Below are 15,913 nucleotides of genomic sequence, written 5' to 3'. Positions count from 1 at the left end.
TAAACATACAAGGTGTAGGAGGTAGCAGGGAGACAAAGGAGAGACAAGAATGTGTAGCTATCTCATGACTGAAAGACTGGATTTCATGAAAGGGGTGACTTAAGCCAAAATATTTTTTCATTATTCACAATGGGCTAGAAGTGAACATTTAATAAGTAGCGTTTAACATTTTAAGCTATTGCTGTTCAGTCACCATGATCACTTTTTTTCACCTCCAATTGCATAGCTCAGTTCAATAATACATTATTTTATTCTTGAATAATTCACTCATTCAAGAGATGGACATAAGAATATGTGCCAGAAAAAGCTGGAAGAAACTATGGAGACAGTGTACATTCAAAAATCTCAGTCTCAGAACTGTGGAAATTGGCTTGTACTACCAGAAAAGTTGGGATTTGTTTCTCAGCATGAGGAAGAAAAAAGGATAGCACCTGTACTATACAGGTGCTTTCTGCATCAGTATGACTGCAATCGGATTTTTTTCAACTAAGATACAAAGGCCTAGAAAAGTTCAATGCTATCAGTAACAGCTAATGTGAAAGCAACATCTTTTTGGTGAGTGCATTAGCAGGAGGAGTAACAGCAGAGCTTTATCAGGTTACAGAACAATAATAAGGGCTGCCTCAGTATTCTATCAAAGGAAAATTATCCTACTTACTGACTTATTATCATCATTTCTTTGCTATATCATAGCATGTAAAGTGCAAAGTGAGCATTAAGACTCATTATGATATTTCATGATGTTAGACATCGTTAGTTCTTGTCCAGGCGTTTTTAATTCTGTCTAAAATATACATTTTACAAATTTATAACCAACTGTGATGGCTGAATTCTTTGTCTGCTAATTGCTGAATACCACATTGTATTTTAGTGATCTTTCTATACAGGGGACTAGAAAACAGGCATGCATGTCATATTTAAGAATGAATGAAGGTGAAGTTTGCCAAGCAAGTAATCACCAAGTTGCTCTTTAGAACTTTTTTGTTAAGTTAGTTTACCATCACCTTTAGCAAAGCAAGTCAGAAAAAATCCACCTTCTGCTTATGAATCTTGGAATCCACAGTTGTTCTTACTATCGCTGTTCCTGCTACAGTTATATGAGTAACACTAAAAAGACTGTTTCAGCCTTTGTCTTGTCCTGGAAGCATTCAATGAAGTAGGCTTCTGAGTCTCCAAAAAAGCTGCCACAAGCATGTCAGTTCTAATAGTATGGCCTTGGAGAAGACTGTGCAAGAGGTATTTGCAAATCCCTGAGGCATTAGCTTAATTGTTTGGTCTTCATCTGAAAGGAGTCTTTTGAAGACCAAGGTTTTGACCATTTTCTGCCTAGAGGGCAATGAGAGATCTCAAAGGCCTTCCTCACCTTAAGAGCTCATTCTACCTGAGGACACTAAGAAACAGAGGTGCTGCTTTTTCCTATTGCAGCTCTATGTTGGTGAGTTTCTGCAAGTGAAAGGAAAAGGAAATGTGTATTCATATTTCTGTCTTCCTAGGCCTAAGTAGCTCTAGACAAGCAGTGGAGTATAATTGTTTAATATCTCAAATATAAAATAATTTGGCTCTTTCAGAGTAGCAAAGAATTTGGGGAAAAGCAAATAAATCCAAATAGATAAAGGAAATACTGAACATCAAATACTGAAGTGTTTAGAATAATGGCATTTATTTTTATGCTAGGGCAAACTGAATTTTAATTAATCTTCAGGTATCTTTATCCTACTTAAGAGATTTAGAGAGAACTAATTTGGAGATCATCTCTGGTTTTTTTTATGCTGATAAATCAAACACAGGTACTCTAGATTACATCCAGCAAGGTCTGTAAGAACAACGTCTGTATCTTATATATATACTTTACTGAATTGTAAATGCTCTGGGAAGTAATGAAATAAGCAGAATTAGATAGTTATAGGGATCTTAAAAGATCGTGATATTCTCTCAAGAATATTTTCTATGTACTGCAAGAACTGTGTGTTCAGGTAGCATAAAAAATTCAGGGGATAATTATCCTTCTTTTCAAGTAGTAGCTGGGGCTGATATTACAATTATTTTATACATGGAGAGAACAGTTTCCACCTGGAAAATAAGTAATGATTAAAAACAATTTGTTTATATTTGAAAAATAAATGTGTATGACATACCAGCTACACTGGTTTCTAAGGGACAGGTTGTGACAGACAGCACCATATATCAGGAGTCTTAAATGAAATCCTCTTTGAACCTAGGAGTAATAGCTAGATTATCTTCATATTTTGCATAAAACTGCAGTTAAATATAAGAAGTGGTCCAGATTAGGTAACTCAGTTTTAAAGTTTGCAGGCAACTAATGAAGTTTCTAAGTATTTTAATTTTGTAGGGTGATACTCCTAATGGGTTCTATATCTTCCTCAATAAAAACAGTTTCAAAAGAAGTAGAATTCCTTAAGCCTTCTTCATCAGCAGCTCAGAGCTTTGATGACTTCAAATCTTCTCCTGACCCTTGGACGTTCATTAAAGGAAGGCCTTGAATCAGTAGTGCAGCCAAGACTCAAAAATTCATGTTATGGAGATGAAGCTTGGTCACTTCACGGAGGGAATTATATGACCTGGTTCCCTGCAACCACAGGAAGTGAACATTTTCAGCCTTCTCTTCCTATTTTCCCAATTTAGGAAAGAGAATAGATCATCAACACTTGAATGCTGAATAAAATTAATATGTAAAATTCAAGAAAAAAATAATCATAAAGGGATTGTCACTGGTACAAATCACAACAAAACAGTTTCAGGTAATGAATAAATCCAAATAAACAGCAGGCCTGCTTCATGCTCAGGAACAATAACTGAATTAATAAATAGTCTTGGTTAAAAAATTTACTGACTTCTCCTTAACTTTTGGAGATATTTAAACTTTGAGAAATGAGTAATTTGAAAGGAGTGTCGGTGATTGTCAAATTTAGTAAATGTTCTTGGATTTATACAAAACAGGGCTTTCTGTAATTATTGTCTCCATTTCAAAATCCACAGTTTATAATTATGAAACTCTAGACCATAATCTTGTTTATATTCTAGTCTTCTGGTCCTGATAAGTTTAAGTGTGATTGCAGGTTATGACATATAGATCGAATTATGTTGGCATCTATAGATAATTATTCTTATAAATCCTTGGTAGAAAGCAGTGTCTGAAAAACATCACTAAAACATATAGATAAAAAATTACTATTTATTGCCCATATTAAAGCTTTTTTAATCTAAAGATGGAGTTCAGAATCTCATTCTGAGAGAGGATAAACTTGACAGAGTGAAATATTCAGCATTTGACAAACACAAACTCACAACTCAACTTCATCAGTAGCACCGTCTATACACCTTATGCACATTCCTGTTTTCATAGCAAAAAGTCTAGTACAGTACTGTCTTTTATTAAGCTCTGGGTGTTGGGTTGTTTTTTTTTTTTCATTTTGAATAATAGCATAGGCTTCTTTGATACAATAATAACATGAACATTCATGTTCTGCGGCATGTTCTGTTGACCTAATTAAAGTCAGCTTTGGTCAGAAGTAGAAATAAATCTTTGGTTGAATTATTATTTCTATATTCAGTAATGCCTTTATATTCCTATTAATGAATTTTTATTTATAGGTTCTTCTTTTATCTGATGACCTTGATCTTGCAAAGGGATCCACCAGGGTGGATCCTTTCAAAGGGATGAAAACCATATTGTTTATTTGGACCAAAGGGCTTACATAGTGTATTCTAAGATAGAATACTGAGTGTCTCTTTTGACGTTCTTTCTGTTTCCTAGAAGACAGGGAATGTACCATAACATTGCACAATTATATGATTGACCAATCCATTAATTTAGTATTAATGCATTGTTTTCATTTCTAGAAAATGATAGAAAATTATAAAGGACCTTCTGCCATTGGCCTCTCAGAGTCTTGTTCTGGTGTTTGGTTTGCCATAATTCCAAAATACATTAGATTAGACAGTATTGCTTTGAATTCACTCTGTAGTAATATGTCATCAGCCAACCATCACTAACCTTGAACTTCCATGTGTAGGTTGATAGCTTTTTTAGCATTCCATTATTTTCAGTTTCTCCATACCAACTGCATCATATCCACCAAGTATCAATGTAGTTTATTCCACATAAAAAATCTGACAGCTAAAAGTATTAAATTTTCAGTCACACTTTTCTTTTAAGCATTCTGTGCTGTGTTCTGTTCAGTGTCAGTGTCTTTAGTTCTGATTTTTCAATTTTGTCCCTCTCCTTTTCCTTGACTTGTTAGTCTGATCCAACCTCTTCTACCTCATCTGGTGATTATCAATATGTTATGGAAGCTAAACTACAAGAAATGATCTCCATACGTAGGAAGGTAGTCCTACTGGACTTTACTTTCTATTGCTAAATAGAATCCATCTGATTTGTTTTCATTTCCTTTAACTTTTTTTTTTTTTTTTTTTTTTAATTGATAATCAACCATCGTGCAGTTCAGTGCTTCAGGAGCTTACGATTTTACGATGGCAGGTTTGTGTTCAAACCATGCACAGTCTGCATGTTACATTTGGCTGATTTCATTGCTCATAAATAACTCCAATGTTTTGCTGATGCTTGGATGTAACAGGCCTTTGTAGCTGACACATTTCAAGCAATGCTGTTCAGCTGCCTGTTTAAATGAAGTTTATTTTCTGAAAACTAAGTTTGCAGTTAGTAGTAGCTTGCTTTATGTTTTGTTTAAACCTTACTAAGATAAAGACATACAAAACTGTTTGAATTATAGAAAGAGTCATTCTATTTTTTACAGGCAGAAGAAAGACATGGGAACATCGAAGAACGTATGCGGCACTTAGAAGCTCAGCTTGAAGAGAAGAATCAGGAACTTCAAAGAGTATGTGTATTGCAGGCAACTTCTGTGCAATTTCCTTCCTTCTTTTAATTTGTCAGTATAGTGCAATTTATGCACTCCAGCACACAAATCTATCCACTGGTAAATGTTTTATTTATAGCAGTGATGGCATCACTGTCACATTTTACTCAAACATCTTAATAAACTAGTTTAAACCTAGTTGCAGCTTTCAAAGTAGTTCACTGATACAAAAAAATGAATGCTCTTTAGTCCATAACTGTAGCTATATCGCCTGTGGAATTTATTTAAGTGTGTTCAGCTGCCATAAAATCTTTACTTTTTGGAACTACCATTCTACACTGGTTAATTTTGGACCTTACAAATATGTCTCTTCTATTCTACATTAAAGGCAAGGCAAAGAGAAAAAATGAATGAGGAGCATAACAAAAGATTATCAGATACTGTAGACAGACTTTTGACAGAATCCAATGAGCGTCTGCAGCTGCACCTGAAAGAGAGAATGGCAGCACTTGAAGAAAAGGTACAGTACAGAGAACAAAGTTGCACTCAATAAAGATTCTCCTGTATGAAACATGTTCTACATTTATCAGGATGGAAGTATCATACGATTTTGTATACAATATTTAGGACCACAAATACAATCTAACTCTTACATTCTATACATTCATCTCTTTGTGTATGTATGAGCATAAGAGTCTTACCATGATCACACTGAACTGGACAGTCTGTGTATTATGAATCCCTGTTTTATCAATGGGGAGCCTGATTAATTGGCTCATGAAGGACCAAGGCACAGTGTGTTACGGGGGACTGAGATAAAGGGGATTAGAACTGAGAAATGACCGTGTTTCAGATATTCCATCATTCCTGAATTTTAGCCTGCTCTGGAAAAATAACGCTATCACCACAGGAGAAGAAACATTGTTTACAGGCTTTCTGTGATCAGCTAACTGAGAATTTTTATTTATGCTTCCTAATCCCTCTCATTAGTTTGATCTAGGGGGAATCTTTCAGTTTGTTTATTCTGAAATCTTTCACAGGATATAATTCAGGTTTACATAACTGAAACAAAATGTTGTAACAAAGCAAGATATAGGTCTGACAAAAAGAACTGGACAAAATAATTGTGTAAGAAAATGAAGATTGCTTGGTTCAAGGAAAAATGAAAAGTTTTTTCTGTTTCTGATAAAACATGTTCATACATTTTTGAATAATTTATGCACTCAGACTGAAGCTTTAAGGGATTTTAGTTTTACAATTGAGCGAATCTGCAGGCTCGTTTCTTAAATTTGCTAACTTGTATATGAATATTACCTGCATTTAGTGATCTCTGATATATAACATTTCTCTGATTTCTTTCTGCACATCTTTATTTCACTTTTTCATTTTATTTGTAGAATGTGTTGATTCAAGAATCTGAAAGTTTCCGGAAAAACCTGGAAGAATCTTTACATGACAAGGTACTATCAAAACTGATTTTAGCTGTTTTCATAAAAAGTTAAATACTTATTATTTGGATGTAAAATACATTTAATCATCCAGATATCATGTGAAACCTTCCCAGTATTAATGATAATTCCTTTAATCACCAATATGATTTCAGTAGCCAATGAGGGTCTCTAACAAATCTTTTGAGATAAGTTCATGGTTGAAATCCTAGCCTCAGGAAGTCAATACTAAAATTCATGTTGATTTCACTGGCTCTGTAACTTTTTTTCTATCAAATTAAATTCTGAAGAAAAACCTTCTTTAAGAGAAATGTGCACATAGCTGGTTACACATTCATAGTAAAGATGTAATTTCTTGTCTTGATGCAATTCTTCTCAACAGATTTTGTGACATTATGCTAAGTCTAACTAAAAATGTCCTTTTTTAGTTCATTGCAAATTAACCCCTAATACTGCTTAGTGAACCAGTCACATTAATAATAAATATTATTCCAATCCCAAACATTAGGATTTTCTTTTGTACTTATAGCTGCCCTGAGGCAGCAGGATTCACAGGTCCAATATTTGCACTCAGATACACATAAGTGATTGTTTTGGGGTGTTTTTTGTTGTTGTTGTTGTTGTTTGTTTTTGTTTTTTAATGTATCAGATCTACTTAAAAGAATTTACAAGATACAGCTCAATTCAGTGCTAAAATAAGTGAAATTCAGTATCCAAAATCAACAACTTTGAGAAAAGTAGCAAAAGAAGTATCTGTTTAAATCAACTGTCATTTTAATCTACATTCAGATAACCTTCTATGAAGGCAGAAAGTCTGAGAAAAGAGCTCATTAAATTGTCTGTGTTATTGGCAACTGCAGATTTTTTTTCTGAAGCTAGAGAAGCAGCTTAGAACTTGCTTTAAGAGAACTTATACTGCAGTGACTCCTCTAGAGTAACTTCTTGAATATGTATTACTGTACAATATCAGTGCCTTTACGTTATGTAATTTATTTCTGATTTATTGAATTTCTCAAATGTAAGCACACCCAAGAAAGTGCTCTACTCACCTGCATAGTCTTTCCACTACCATTTGTTTTATCTTTTCAAAGTGTATGAATGATTTTCTTGAGGAACGTTCTGCAGGCTTTATTTTCAAAGTAAAGAAAAGGAGACACTTATTTTCCCTAGTCATTGATGTCATAGCTTTTCTGTTGCTTGGTTCCCAAATCCAATTTTTTGGCACACTTTAATATTTCACAAGCAACCCTTTGTACTGGAGTTTTGGAAGCTTTCAAGAATGAGCTGTGAAACTGCAGGTGAACAAAACACCTAAAATCTGATTGTCTCTAAGTCCGTGTTTCTGTTAGTAAATAAAAAGGCAAAGGAGCCAATCTCTATCAGTAGAGGGCAAATGGCCTGTCACAAGCTGATCTATGCCTGGTTAGTGCACAATCAGTGTTGGTTCTTTTTTTCCTTGCCATAGTATCACAGAAAGAAAAAAAAATCAGGTTTCAACTACGAACTTGTCATCATCTGCAGATCATGGTAAAATGATGGGGAGACTGATGCATCTCCTCCTGATGCAAATGTCGTTCAGCAATAAAGAGACTTGCAGGAGTTCCCTGCTTTTTCTTACTATAGACATACCTACATTCAGTGTATTTTGTCTTACTCATTTAGCCTTATAAAGTTAGTATCTCGGGAACCTGCATATATTTTGGGTCGCAATTAAGTACATCTTACTATTCTGATTTCCAGGAAAGACTTGCAGAAGAAATTGAGAAACTGAGATCTGAACTGGATCAAATGAAATTGAGAGCTGGTTCTTTAATTGAACCCACATTGTCAAGGTAATATTTAATGCCAAATGTTTCCACACTTTGAACTGAAAGAGAAGGTAAGCAGAAGTATCAAGCCTTTAACATACTGCATTCAGACCATGATTATTCATGTATTTCTTTAAAACTACAGGATCTATGGAATTATTATTACTGTTGTTTTACACTTTTTTTCTATAAGCAAATGAGGCCTTGTAGCAGTGAATATACACTGAAACATTACTCTGATTAAGGGAAGTCTTTGAAATTACAGAGTTCTTAAAAGTTTAGCCAAATACCCTTTTTTTTTTTTTTTTTTTTTTCCCCCAGGAGTTTTTGATAATAAAGTTGTAACCATCACTGCATCTTTTTGTTTTTTTGGGTTTTTTTTTGTGTTTGCTTTTTGTTTTTTAGCAAGAAATAACACAGCTTTGCTCAATGTGTAGGACAAGATCACACAATTTCAGCAGAAGGCACTATTCTGAGGTATTTGATGACATCCTAACAGGACACTGAAAAGTAAGGCAGGTCCTGCAGGTAGTGCACTACGAATAGATGAAAATAATTTACTGCTCTAGAAAGGCAATTATTCTTGCCTAAATTTCTTCTTGTTCTAAAACTAAACCTTGTATTTCTTTCAAAATAATACTTCTCATAGAATCGCAAAATATTCTGAGTTAGAAGGGTCCCACAAAGATCGAGTCCAACATCTGGCTCCACAAAGAATTACCCAAAATCAAACACTATGTCTGAGAGCATTATCTAAAACATACCCTGAGCTTGCTCCCATGCCCACTGCTCTGGGCAGCTCATTCCATGCCCAGCACCCTCTGGTGCATACCCTTTCCCTGAACCCCAGCTGCCGCTCCCCTGACAGAGCTCCATGCCATTCCCTCAGGCCCTGTTGCTGTTTTGTTTTATTTTTAATTAATTTTTTGGAAATTTGAGACCAGTGCTCCAGTCTTGCAAATAAGCATGTTTTTAATTGAAATTAAATTCTTAAGAAAAAAAAATGAATCTCTGTGTTTAGAAAGAGATACAGAAATAGAGCCTGGGGAAACAGTCTGCAGTCTTCAGTACAGACATATATGATTTTCTGAATGATTTGCCTCATTTTGGGAGCAAGAAATTCTCTTATTTAGCTTTTTTTAAAATGTCTAGTATTTCCTATTTTGCTGCCGCAAACTGATTATTAATATTGTGAACCTCATTATTTGTAAGTAACAGTATTATTCCCAAGTTTAAAAAATAATCCAAGTGCAACATTAAACTCTCATTTTATGTTCTTAAAGACAGTGAATTATCAAACATAAGAGTCACTATAAAACTTAGTTCACTTAGTGCACTTTTGCATTTAATTTTTCTACTACAATTACATTATTCATCTGTTTTTATGTGAAGATTGGTTGTATGTTATGCACTAGAAATTGGTCAGATCTCCACTACTAAGGATGAATGATCAAACAGTGCACAGAACTTGGCTCTGCCACCTCTTCTATATAGGCAGGACGCCTCTAATGGCACCACACAGATAATTTTTACTGCTGCTATTACATCAAGACAGAACAGCCAGTTACCACTGTCTGCAGCCATGAAAACACACTGAAGTCATCAGCTGTATGCCTCATCACTTGACAGTATTTAAGAACTTACTACTTAACTAACTTAACAACTAAGTACTTAACAGTACTCAACAACTACAGTAAAAATTGGGGAACTAACCATCATTATTCCAGAATCTTTCTGGGCCATTGTTCTTGATGTATAGAGGGCTTCTGTATTCAAAGCCATAGTCATATCCTCAGTTCATTTTGATGGAAAATTTGCAGGTACTTGTTCTTAGATTTCATATTTCTCTCTAGTTAAATCTCTCGAAAAATATAATCAAATAAACATGAATCAGTTATTAACTAGGATATTTCAACTGTAAAAAAAGTGTTACAGCTACACTCACTCTTGAAAATTTATTCAGCAGTCTGTCATGTTGATTATCTTGTCTTAAACTCTACTTATTTCTTCATGTTGAAGTTCCGGTCTGTAAGTTCTACCATACAAAGTCCTTCATTTTGGAAAATCAGAGCATTTTTATTAATATTGTATTATCCTTTAATTCTATAATATGATTTCAACTTTTCTCTTTTCTGTGTGTGACATGTCATTGTCATTTATAGTGTGATACATAATAATCTGTTCCAAAATTGAAAGTCATTGGATTGCTGTTGTTACTATTATTGCTATTACTATTGGTCACTCATTCTATTTCTTTGACTCTTTTCTCAGGCCTCATCTGGATTCATCAGCAGAGCTGAGGTATTCTGTGGGCTCACTGGTGGATAGCCAGTCTGACTATCGGTCAACTAAAGTGATAAGGCGACCTAGAAGGGGACGTATGGGAGTACGCAGAGATGAACCAAAGGTTAATACTCAAATTATTTTCCTGTATTCTATAAAAAGAGAATGTTTCTCAGGCTATTAAACTTAAGGCTTGTGTAGTTCTAGAAAACTGAATAAATGAATAAGTGCAAACAACTAATAGGGTTTTTTTATTTATTTTTATATATAGAGTACTGTTGTATGGAAAAGGTAGAAAACTTTGAAGTTCAGATCCCAAAGATCAAGCGTACTTGACTATTTGTCTTTTTTCATTATCTTCACAAATTTTCCTAACTGTGCTGTTACACAGCATTTCCTTCTCCATTTTATAGTTCAAATTTGCAATTGTTTTTTATGGAATGAGACATATATAACCTAATTCCTGCTTAGGTAAAATCACTTGGTGATCATGAGTGGAATAGAACTCAGCAGATGGGCGTTTTGAGCAGTCATCCATTTGAAAGTGACACTGAAATGTCTGACATTGATGATGATGATAGAGAAACGCTTTTCAGTTCAGTTGATCTGCTGTCACCAAGTGGTCAGGCTGATGCTCAGACTTTGGCCATGATGCTTCAGGAGCAGCTGGATGCAATCAACAAGGAGATCAGGTATGTAGCATTGAACCCGCCGTGGTACATTTCTTGATTATAGCTTTAGGCTCCTTTCAGTGCATGAGTTCAGATACTATTCATAACAATTAGGAAGTCACTTGTACATTTTTATAAATGAAGTCATGTTTTAGTCTGAAAACTTTCTTACATGTTTTTCAGGAAGAGTAAATTTTTAATAAGTTGATGCATCAAAAACATCATTTTTCTAGATGTTACCAGTTACTTCGGGTGATACTATGGACAGAAAGCATATATTTATAAATACAGTCAAAACCAGATTACGTTTTCAAGATCTCAGCCTTTCTTTACAAGACAGTTTTGGAAGGTGAACTCTATTGAAATATATTGAGTGTGGATAAGTTTTCCAGTCCAGGCAAGACCTTTTATTATAGATCTGTAGATTTTGTTTTTCACTACTTCCAGAATTTCTTCATTCATGTGGGATTTTACTGTTTGTATACCATGACAGAAAGGCAAAGTAAAGTTTTGTTGCTGGGAGGGCAAAGCTCCCTACAACAGTGTATGTAAAAGTGAAATACATCAATATTTTCCATTGCTACAAAGAAGCCAGCACTGTCACCAATTCAGGATGCTGTAGATTCAACAAATGTATTTAAGATATATATATATATTCAGAATTTAGATATGTTAATTAAAAATGAAGAAGATTTGTTCTGAGTCCCTCTCAAAATGTTACTTGCCTTTGAGTTTCTTTGACTTCTCATTCCAGAAAGAACAGTAGGTATTTTATAGGCACTTTGAAATAGATTTTAAGGAAGAAAATTTTTCAGTCCCTGAACAGGGATTTTTAGGTTTCTGTTTCCAAAGTATTATGTTTTAATTCATTGTCCTTCCTCTGTTGCACTTAAAAAAAAATAAAAATAAAAATAACAAAACCAACAAAAACCCTGTTGCCTGGTCCACAGGTTTGGACTTTCCATGCTTCAAATTCTGTCATATTTTACTATGACCCCTCATCCATTTTCCTCCTCATTGCAAAGAAAAGATTCCTTCTGATTGGGTTTCTGGTCAAGACACATACAAGAAGTCTTTTATTCTTTGTATATTTTATCAGAAGCAAAATAACCCAGTGGAAACATTGTACTGAAGCTATGTATGTCTAAGAAACCAATATTCATTGCCAATGAGAGCTCTTTCAATGAAATTCACTTTAAAACTTAATGCTTTTCAAACAGCTGTCATCTTTTCATCAATTTGTAGGGATGAAGCAGACAAATTGTCCTGCATGTTCCCTTGCTTTACTAATATAGATTATCCTAGCAATTCCCTTCTCAAAGGCACAGTCACATTTGACCTTAAATTTTTCTGTATGGTTTAGCAAAATAAAGTCAGATGAATCCAACTTAAGACTGGAATTATTTCCCTATAGTAAATCGGATTGTTCACTCTCCCTCTCTTTCTTCCATGCAAAGAAACCAATCTTCCTGAAATATCTTACATAAATTCTTGTTGTTGGGCAGATTCTTCTAACAGCTTTTGAGGTTGGTGGAATAAGATAAAGGATTTTGTCATTGTGGTGATTAAAAATACCCTAAAACTTTTTTTTTTTTTTTTTTTTTTTGTAGTTGATCTGTGAAACTCAAATTTGCTTTCTTTTTCTTTTGAAAGGAAATATTTTTTATATTTAGTTTTGGCATATGCAGAGACAAAGGTAGAAACTGCAATGAGAAATTAAAAATGCAGTTGCCAATGGGTATAATTAACCTCTGTATAAGTGTGTGTCTAAGTGCAAAATGATAAGTACCAAGGAAGAAAATTTTGCTTTCAGAATCTGCAAATACTTTCAGAGAATTAATGTTGGCCTAAATCCAACCATGTCCTTTAATTTTATAAGGTTAATCCAAGAAGAAAAAGAGTCAACAGAACTGCGTGCAGAAGAGATAGAGAACAGAGTAGCCAGTGTGAGTCTGGAAGGCTTAAATCTAGCCAGAGTCCATCAGGGTACATCCATTACTGGCTCAGTGACAGCATCATCACTTGCAAGCTCTTCTCCTCCCAGTGGGCACTCAACTCCTAAACTCACCCCTCGCAGCCCTGCCAGGGAGATGGATAGAATGGGGGTTATGACGCTGGTAAGAGGCTCTGTAATGCTAATTTTGATTGTGATATTTCTAGCATCATCTTTTGACTGTATGCATGGCTCATCTCTGGCATCCAGATGTAGCTGTGCTAAAGCTCAGATGGATATGTCTATGAGTTTCAGGCAAATCCTTAACATACCAGGAGCCACAGAAGTAGTGCCCCACAGCCTCACTTCACTCACCCTTGCTAGCACATACTTTGATCATTTCAAGACATTCTCCCTGAGCTGTTTTAGCAAGAGTTGAATGTTAAATATCTCCTTATCCTTCCTGGCTGGGGACAGGCTTAATAAGCTAGCAGAAATCTTCTGAGTGAGAACACTGAGTTGGAAAGAGTTATGTAGAGGTCTGATCTCTAGAGCTCGAGTTACCAAATGGTCCTGTAGGAGTTAGCTGGAGAAGCAGTATCCCTGGAGTTTCTGCAGCCCAGGTCTACACAGTAAATACATTCTGCAACATCTTCAGCTCTGTATGAGTGGAGAAAAAAACAGAAAAAGAAAAAAATAATAGTTGACACGGCATATTCTAGCAACTGTCTACTGCCAAATAATGCTGCAGTACAGAAGATGGATGAATCTGAATTCACTGACTCCATAAGACACAGTAAGAGGAGAGAAATATCCCTTTTCCAGGGGGGTAATGTGATATTTGCTGATTATAGTTTATGTTTATACTTGGTGAAACACTGATTTGTTTGTAGTATTTCATAAAACTACACATATATCTGTCTTAGAGGACAGGGTTACTGAAAGATTTTATATGAAAAGAAAATGAAAAAGTGCTCTCATAAATTTGGAATGTCCTATTCTTTACTAAGTTTATGAAAATGAAGGGAATTATAACATTAGAAAAAGTAGCTGCTTTCACAGACAGCGAATTTGTAAAGCATTATAACACCATATTTACTTTTATGTTTAGTATATGGGTAATATTAAATTTTGGATGTCAGAAGAAAGAATGTATGGCATTATGATGCTCAGATAAGATTTATTAATCATTCTTTTTTGCTGTTGTTGTTGTTACTTCTTTTGTTACCAATTTAAGCCAAGCGATCTAAGGAAACATCGGAGAAAGGTAAGACATCAGCATTTTTTTCAGTCTGGTGAGTGCATTTTTCCTCTGCTGTTTAAAGAACCAGGTTCTTTCCCTCCCACTTCACCACTTTCACTTTCACCCAATCCCAAACATAAAAATTCCAAATTTACCTAAGGAGGCTTGCAATGGTCCTGACAACTCCAAGAATGAAGGCCCACAAGTGATACTTTGGAGTAGCCTCCACAGCACACATTTAAAAAAAAACACAGTGAAAAACAATGTATGGGCACAAGAATTACCTTCAAATGTATTTTGGCCATTTTTAGGAGAAATCTGAGTCAGATTGCTTGTAATCTTGTGGAGCAGTATGAAGTTATTTGTAGAATTGTCACTGAACATGGGTTTTATCTTTACATGAGAAGAGACAATCTTCAATTTATTATGTTGTGACAAAACTCCCTTTTTTTCCATGCTTATTTTCAAACACTCTGACCAATATGTTATCACGCTTCAGAGGGACTGATCTTGTTTATGTCTATATTTACCTTCTGTGACAATTTTGTTTCGTGAATAGTCCTGTTGCTTGCAAGATGTTTGCTAATGCATATGGTTATTTTCATGTTTAGACCTTCTCTGGATCAACCTGTTTCTCATAAAAGAAATTAATTTCTTCTGCAAATGTGGTCTTTGTTCTTTCATATACATACTTTAAGCTACCATGTTTAGTCAGTCTTGTTTTGTTTTTTTTACCAACAGTCTTTTTAAAAAATAAGAACCCTTATTTATTTATTGATTTATTTATTCATTCATTCATTCAAAAAACTTCCCTTGAACCCATACATGCTTTAGTTCAACTGGCAAATTCTGAAGCATATGCTGAAAAGTTGATGAAAAGCTGTTCAGGTCTAAATGGTGTATCTCCCTCAGATTGCAGTAGTTGAAGAAGATGGACGTGAAGATAAAGCCACAATCAAATGTGAAACTTCTCCCCCTCCAACACCCAGAGCTATCAGAATGACTCATACCCTTCCTTCTTCATACCACAATGATGCCAGAAGGTAAGATTTCTATAACATGAATCAGAATTGAACTTCTGTGTGCTATAAAATTGCCTGATTTCCTCATATTTCTTGTTGGCAATTGCTGCCCCTGCCTTAAAAAAGAAAGTTTTACATAGGTTTCCTTTGTAAAGATGAAGTGCTAAAACTGACGAATTCTGTTTTAAGGTATAGTTTTGATCACTACCAGAAGTAGTAGAAGTAGTGATCCTGTATTTCCTAGAAAGACAAATATCAGGCTGATTCTCGTATTTATATCAATTGTTCTTAGCAAACTAATGATATTTGTTTCTGGCCCTGTATTGCTCTACATAACGCTAAATTAATTAAGGAGCAAGATGGGATTAATTTTTTCAGTTGTGGAAAGGTTATTACTAAATTATAATGAATTCATTCATTTTCAAGAAGGAAGTTAAAAATGTTAATACGTTATCTGTTCTATGTCTTTATTGTCATTTACAGTAGTTTACCTGCTTCACTGGAGCCAGAAAGTATTGGTCTTGGCAGTGTCAGTAGCAGTCAGGACTCCCTGCACAAAGCTCCAAAGAAGAAAGGAATCAAGTCCTCAATAGGACGCTTGTTTGGTAAAAAAGAGAAGGCTCGACTTGGACAGCTCAGTAAGGAATTAGTGGTACCAAGCCAT

The 15,913-nt window shown here is 34.8% G+C and overlaps 1 protein-coding gene across 1 annotated transcript in view; it reads left to right on the top strand.

Annotated features, from left to right (window-relative positions):
- PPFIA2 (PTPRF interacting protein alpha 2) overlaps nucleotides 1-15,913 on the top strand; it is a 277,323-nt gene that overhangs the window by 226,664 nt on the left and 34,746 nt on the right. Inside the window, exons 10-19 of the mRNA XM_015857426.2 lie at nucleotides 4,779-4,862; nucleotides 5,230-5,361; nucleotides 6,239-6,301; nucleotides 8,030-8,121; nucleotides 10,369-10,504; nucleotides 10,852-11,072; nucleotides 12,931-13,168; nucleotides 14,222-14,251; nucleotides 15,140-15,270; nucleotides 15,733-15,887. Coding sequence (XP_015712912.1) covers nucleotides 4,779-4,862; nucleotides 5,230-5,361; nucleotides 6,239-6,301; nucleotides 8,030-8,121; nucleotides 10,369-10,504; nucleotides 10,852-11,072; nucleotides 12,931-13,168; nucleotides 14,222-14,251; nucleotides 15,140-15,270; nucleotides 15,733-15,887 — 1,282 coding nt within the window. The remainder of the gene's footprint in view (nucleotides 1-4,778; nucleotides 4,863-5,229; nucleotides 5,362-6,238; nucleotides 6,302-8,029; nucleotides 8,122-10,368; nucleotides 10,505-10,851; nucleotides 11,073-12,930; nucleotides 13,169-14,221; nucleotides 14,252-15,139; nucleotides 15,271-15,732; nucleotides 15,888-15,913) is intronic.

Source organism: Coturnix japonica, chromosome 1, assembly GCF_001577835.2.
Source record: "Coturnix japonica isolate 7356 chromosome 1, Coturnix japonica 2.1, whole genome shotgun sequence".
Taxonomy (NCBI): Eukaryota; Metazoa; Chordata; class Aves; order Galliformes; family Phasianidae; genus Coturnix; species Coturnix japonica.
Note: the sequence above shows the minus strand (reverse complement) of the source record. Positions and strands in the feature narration are given on the sequence as shown.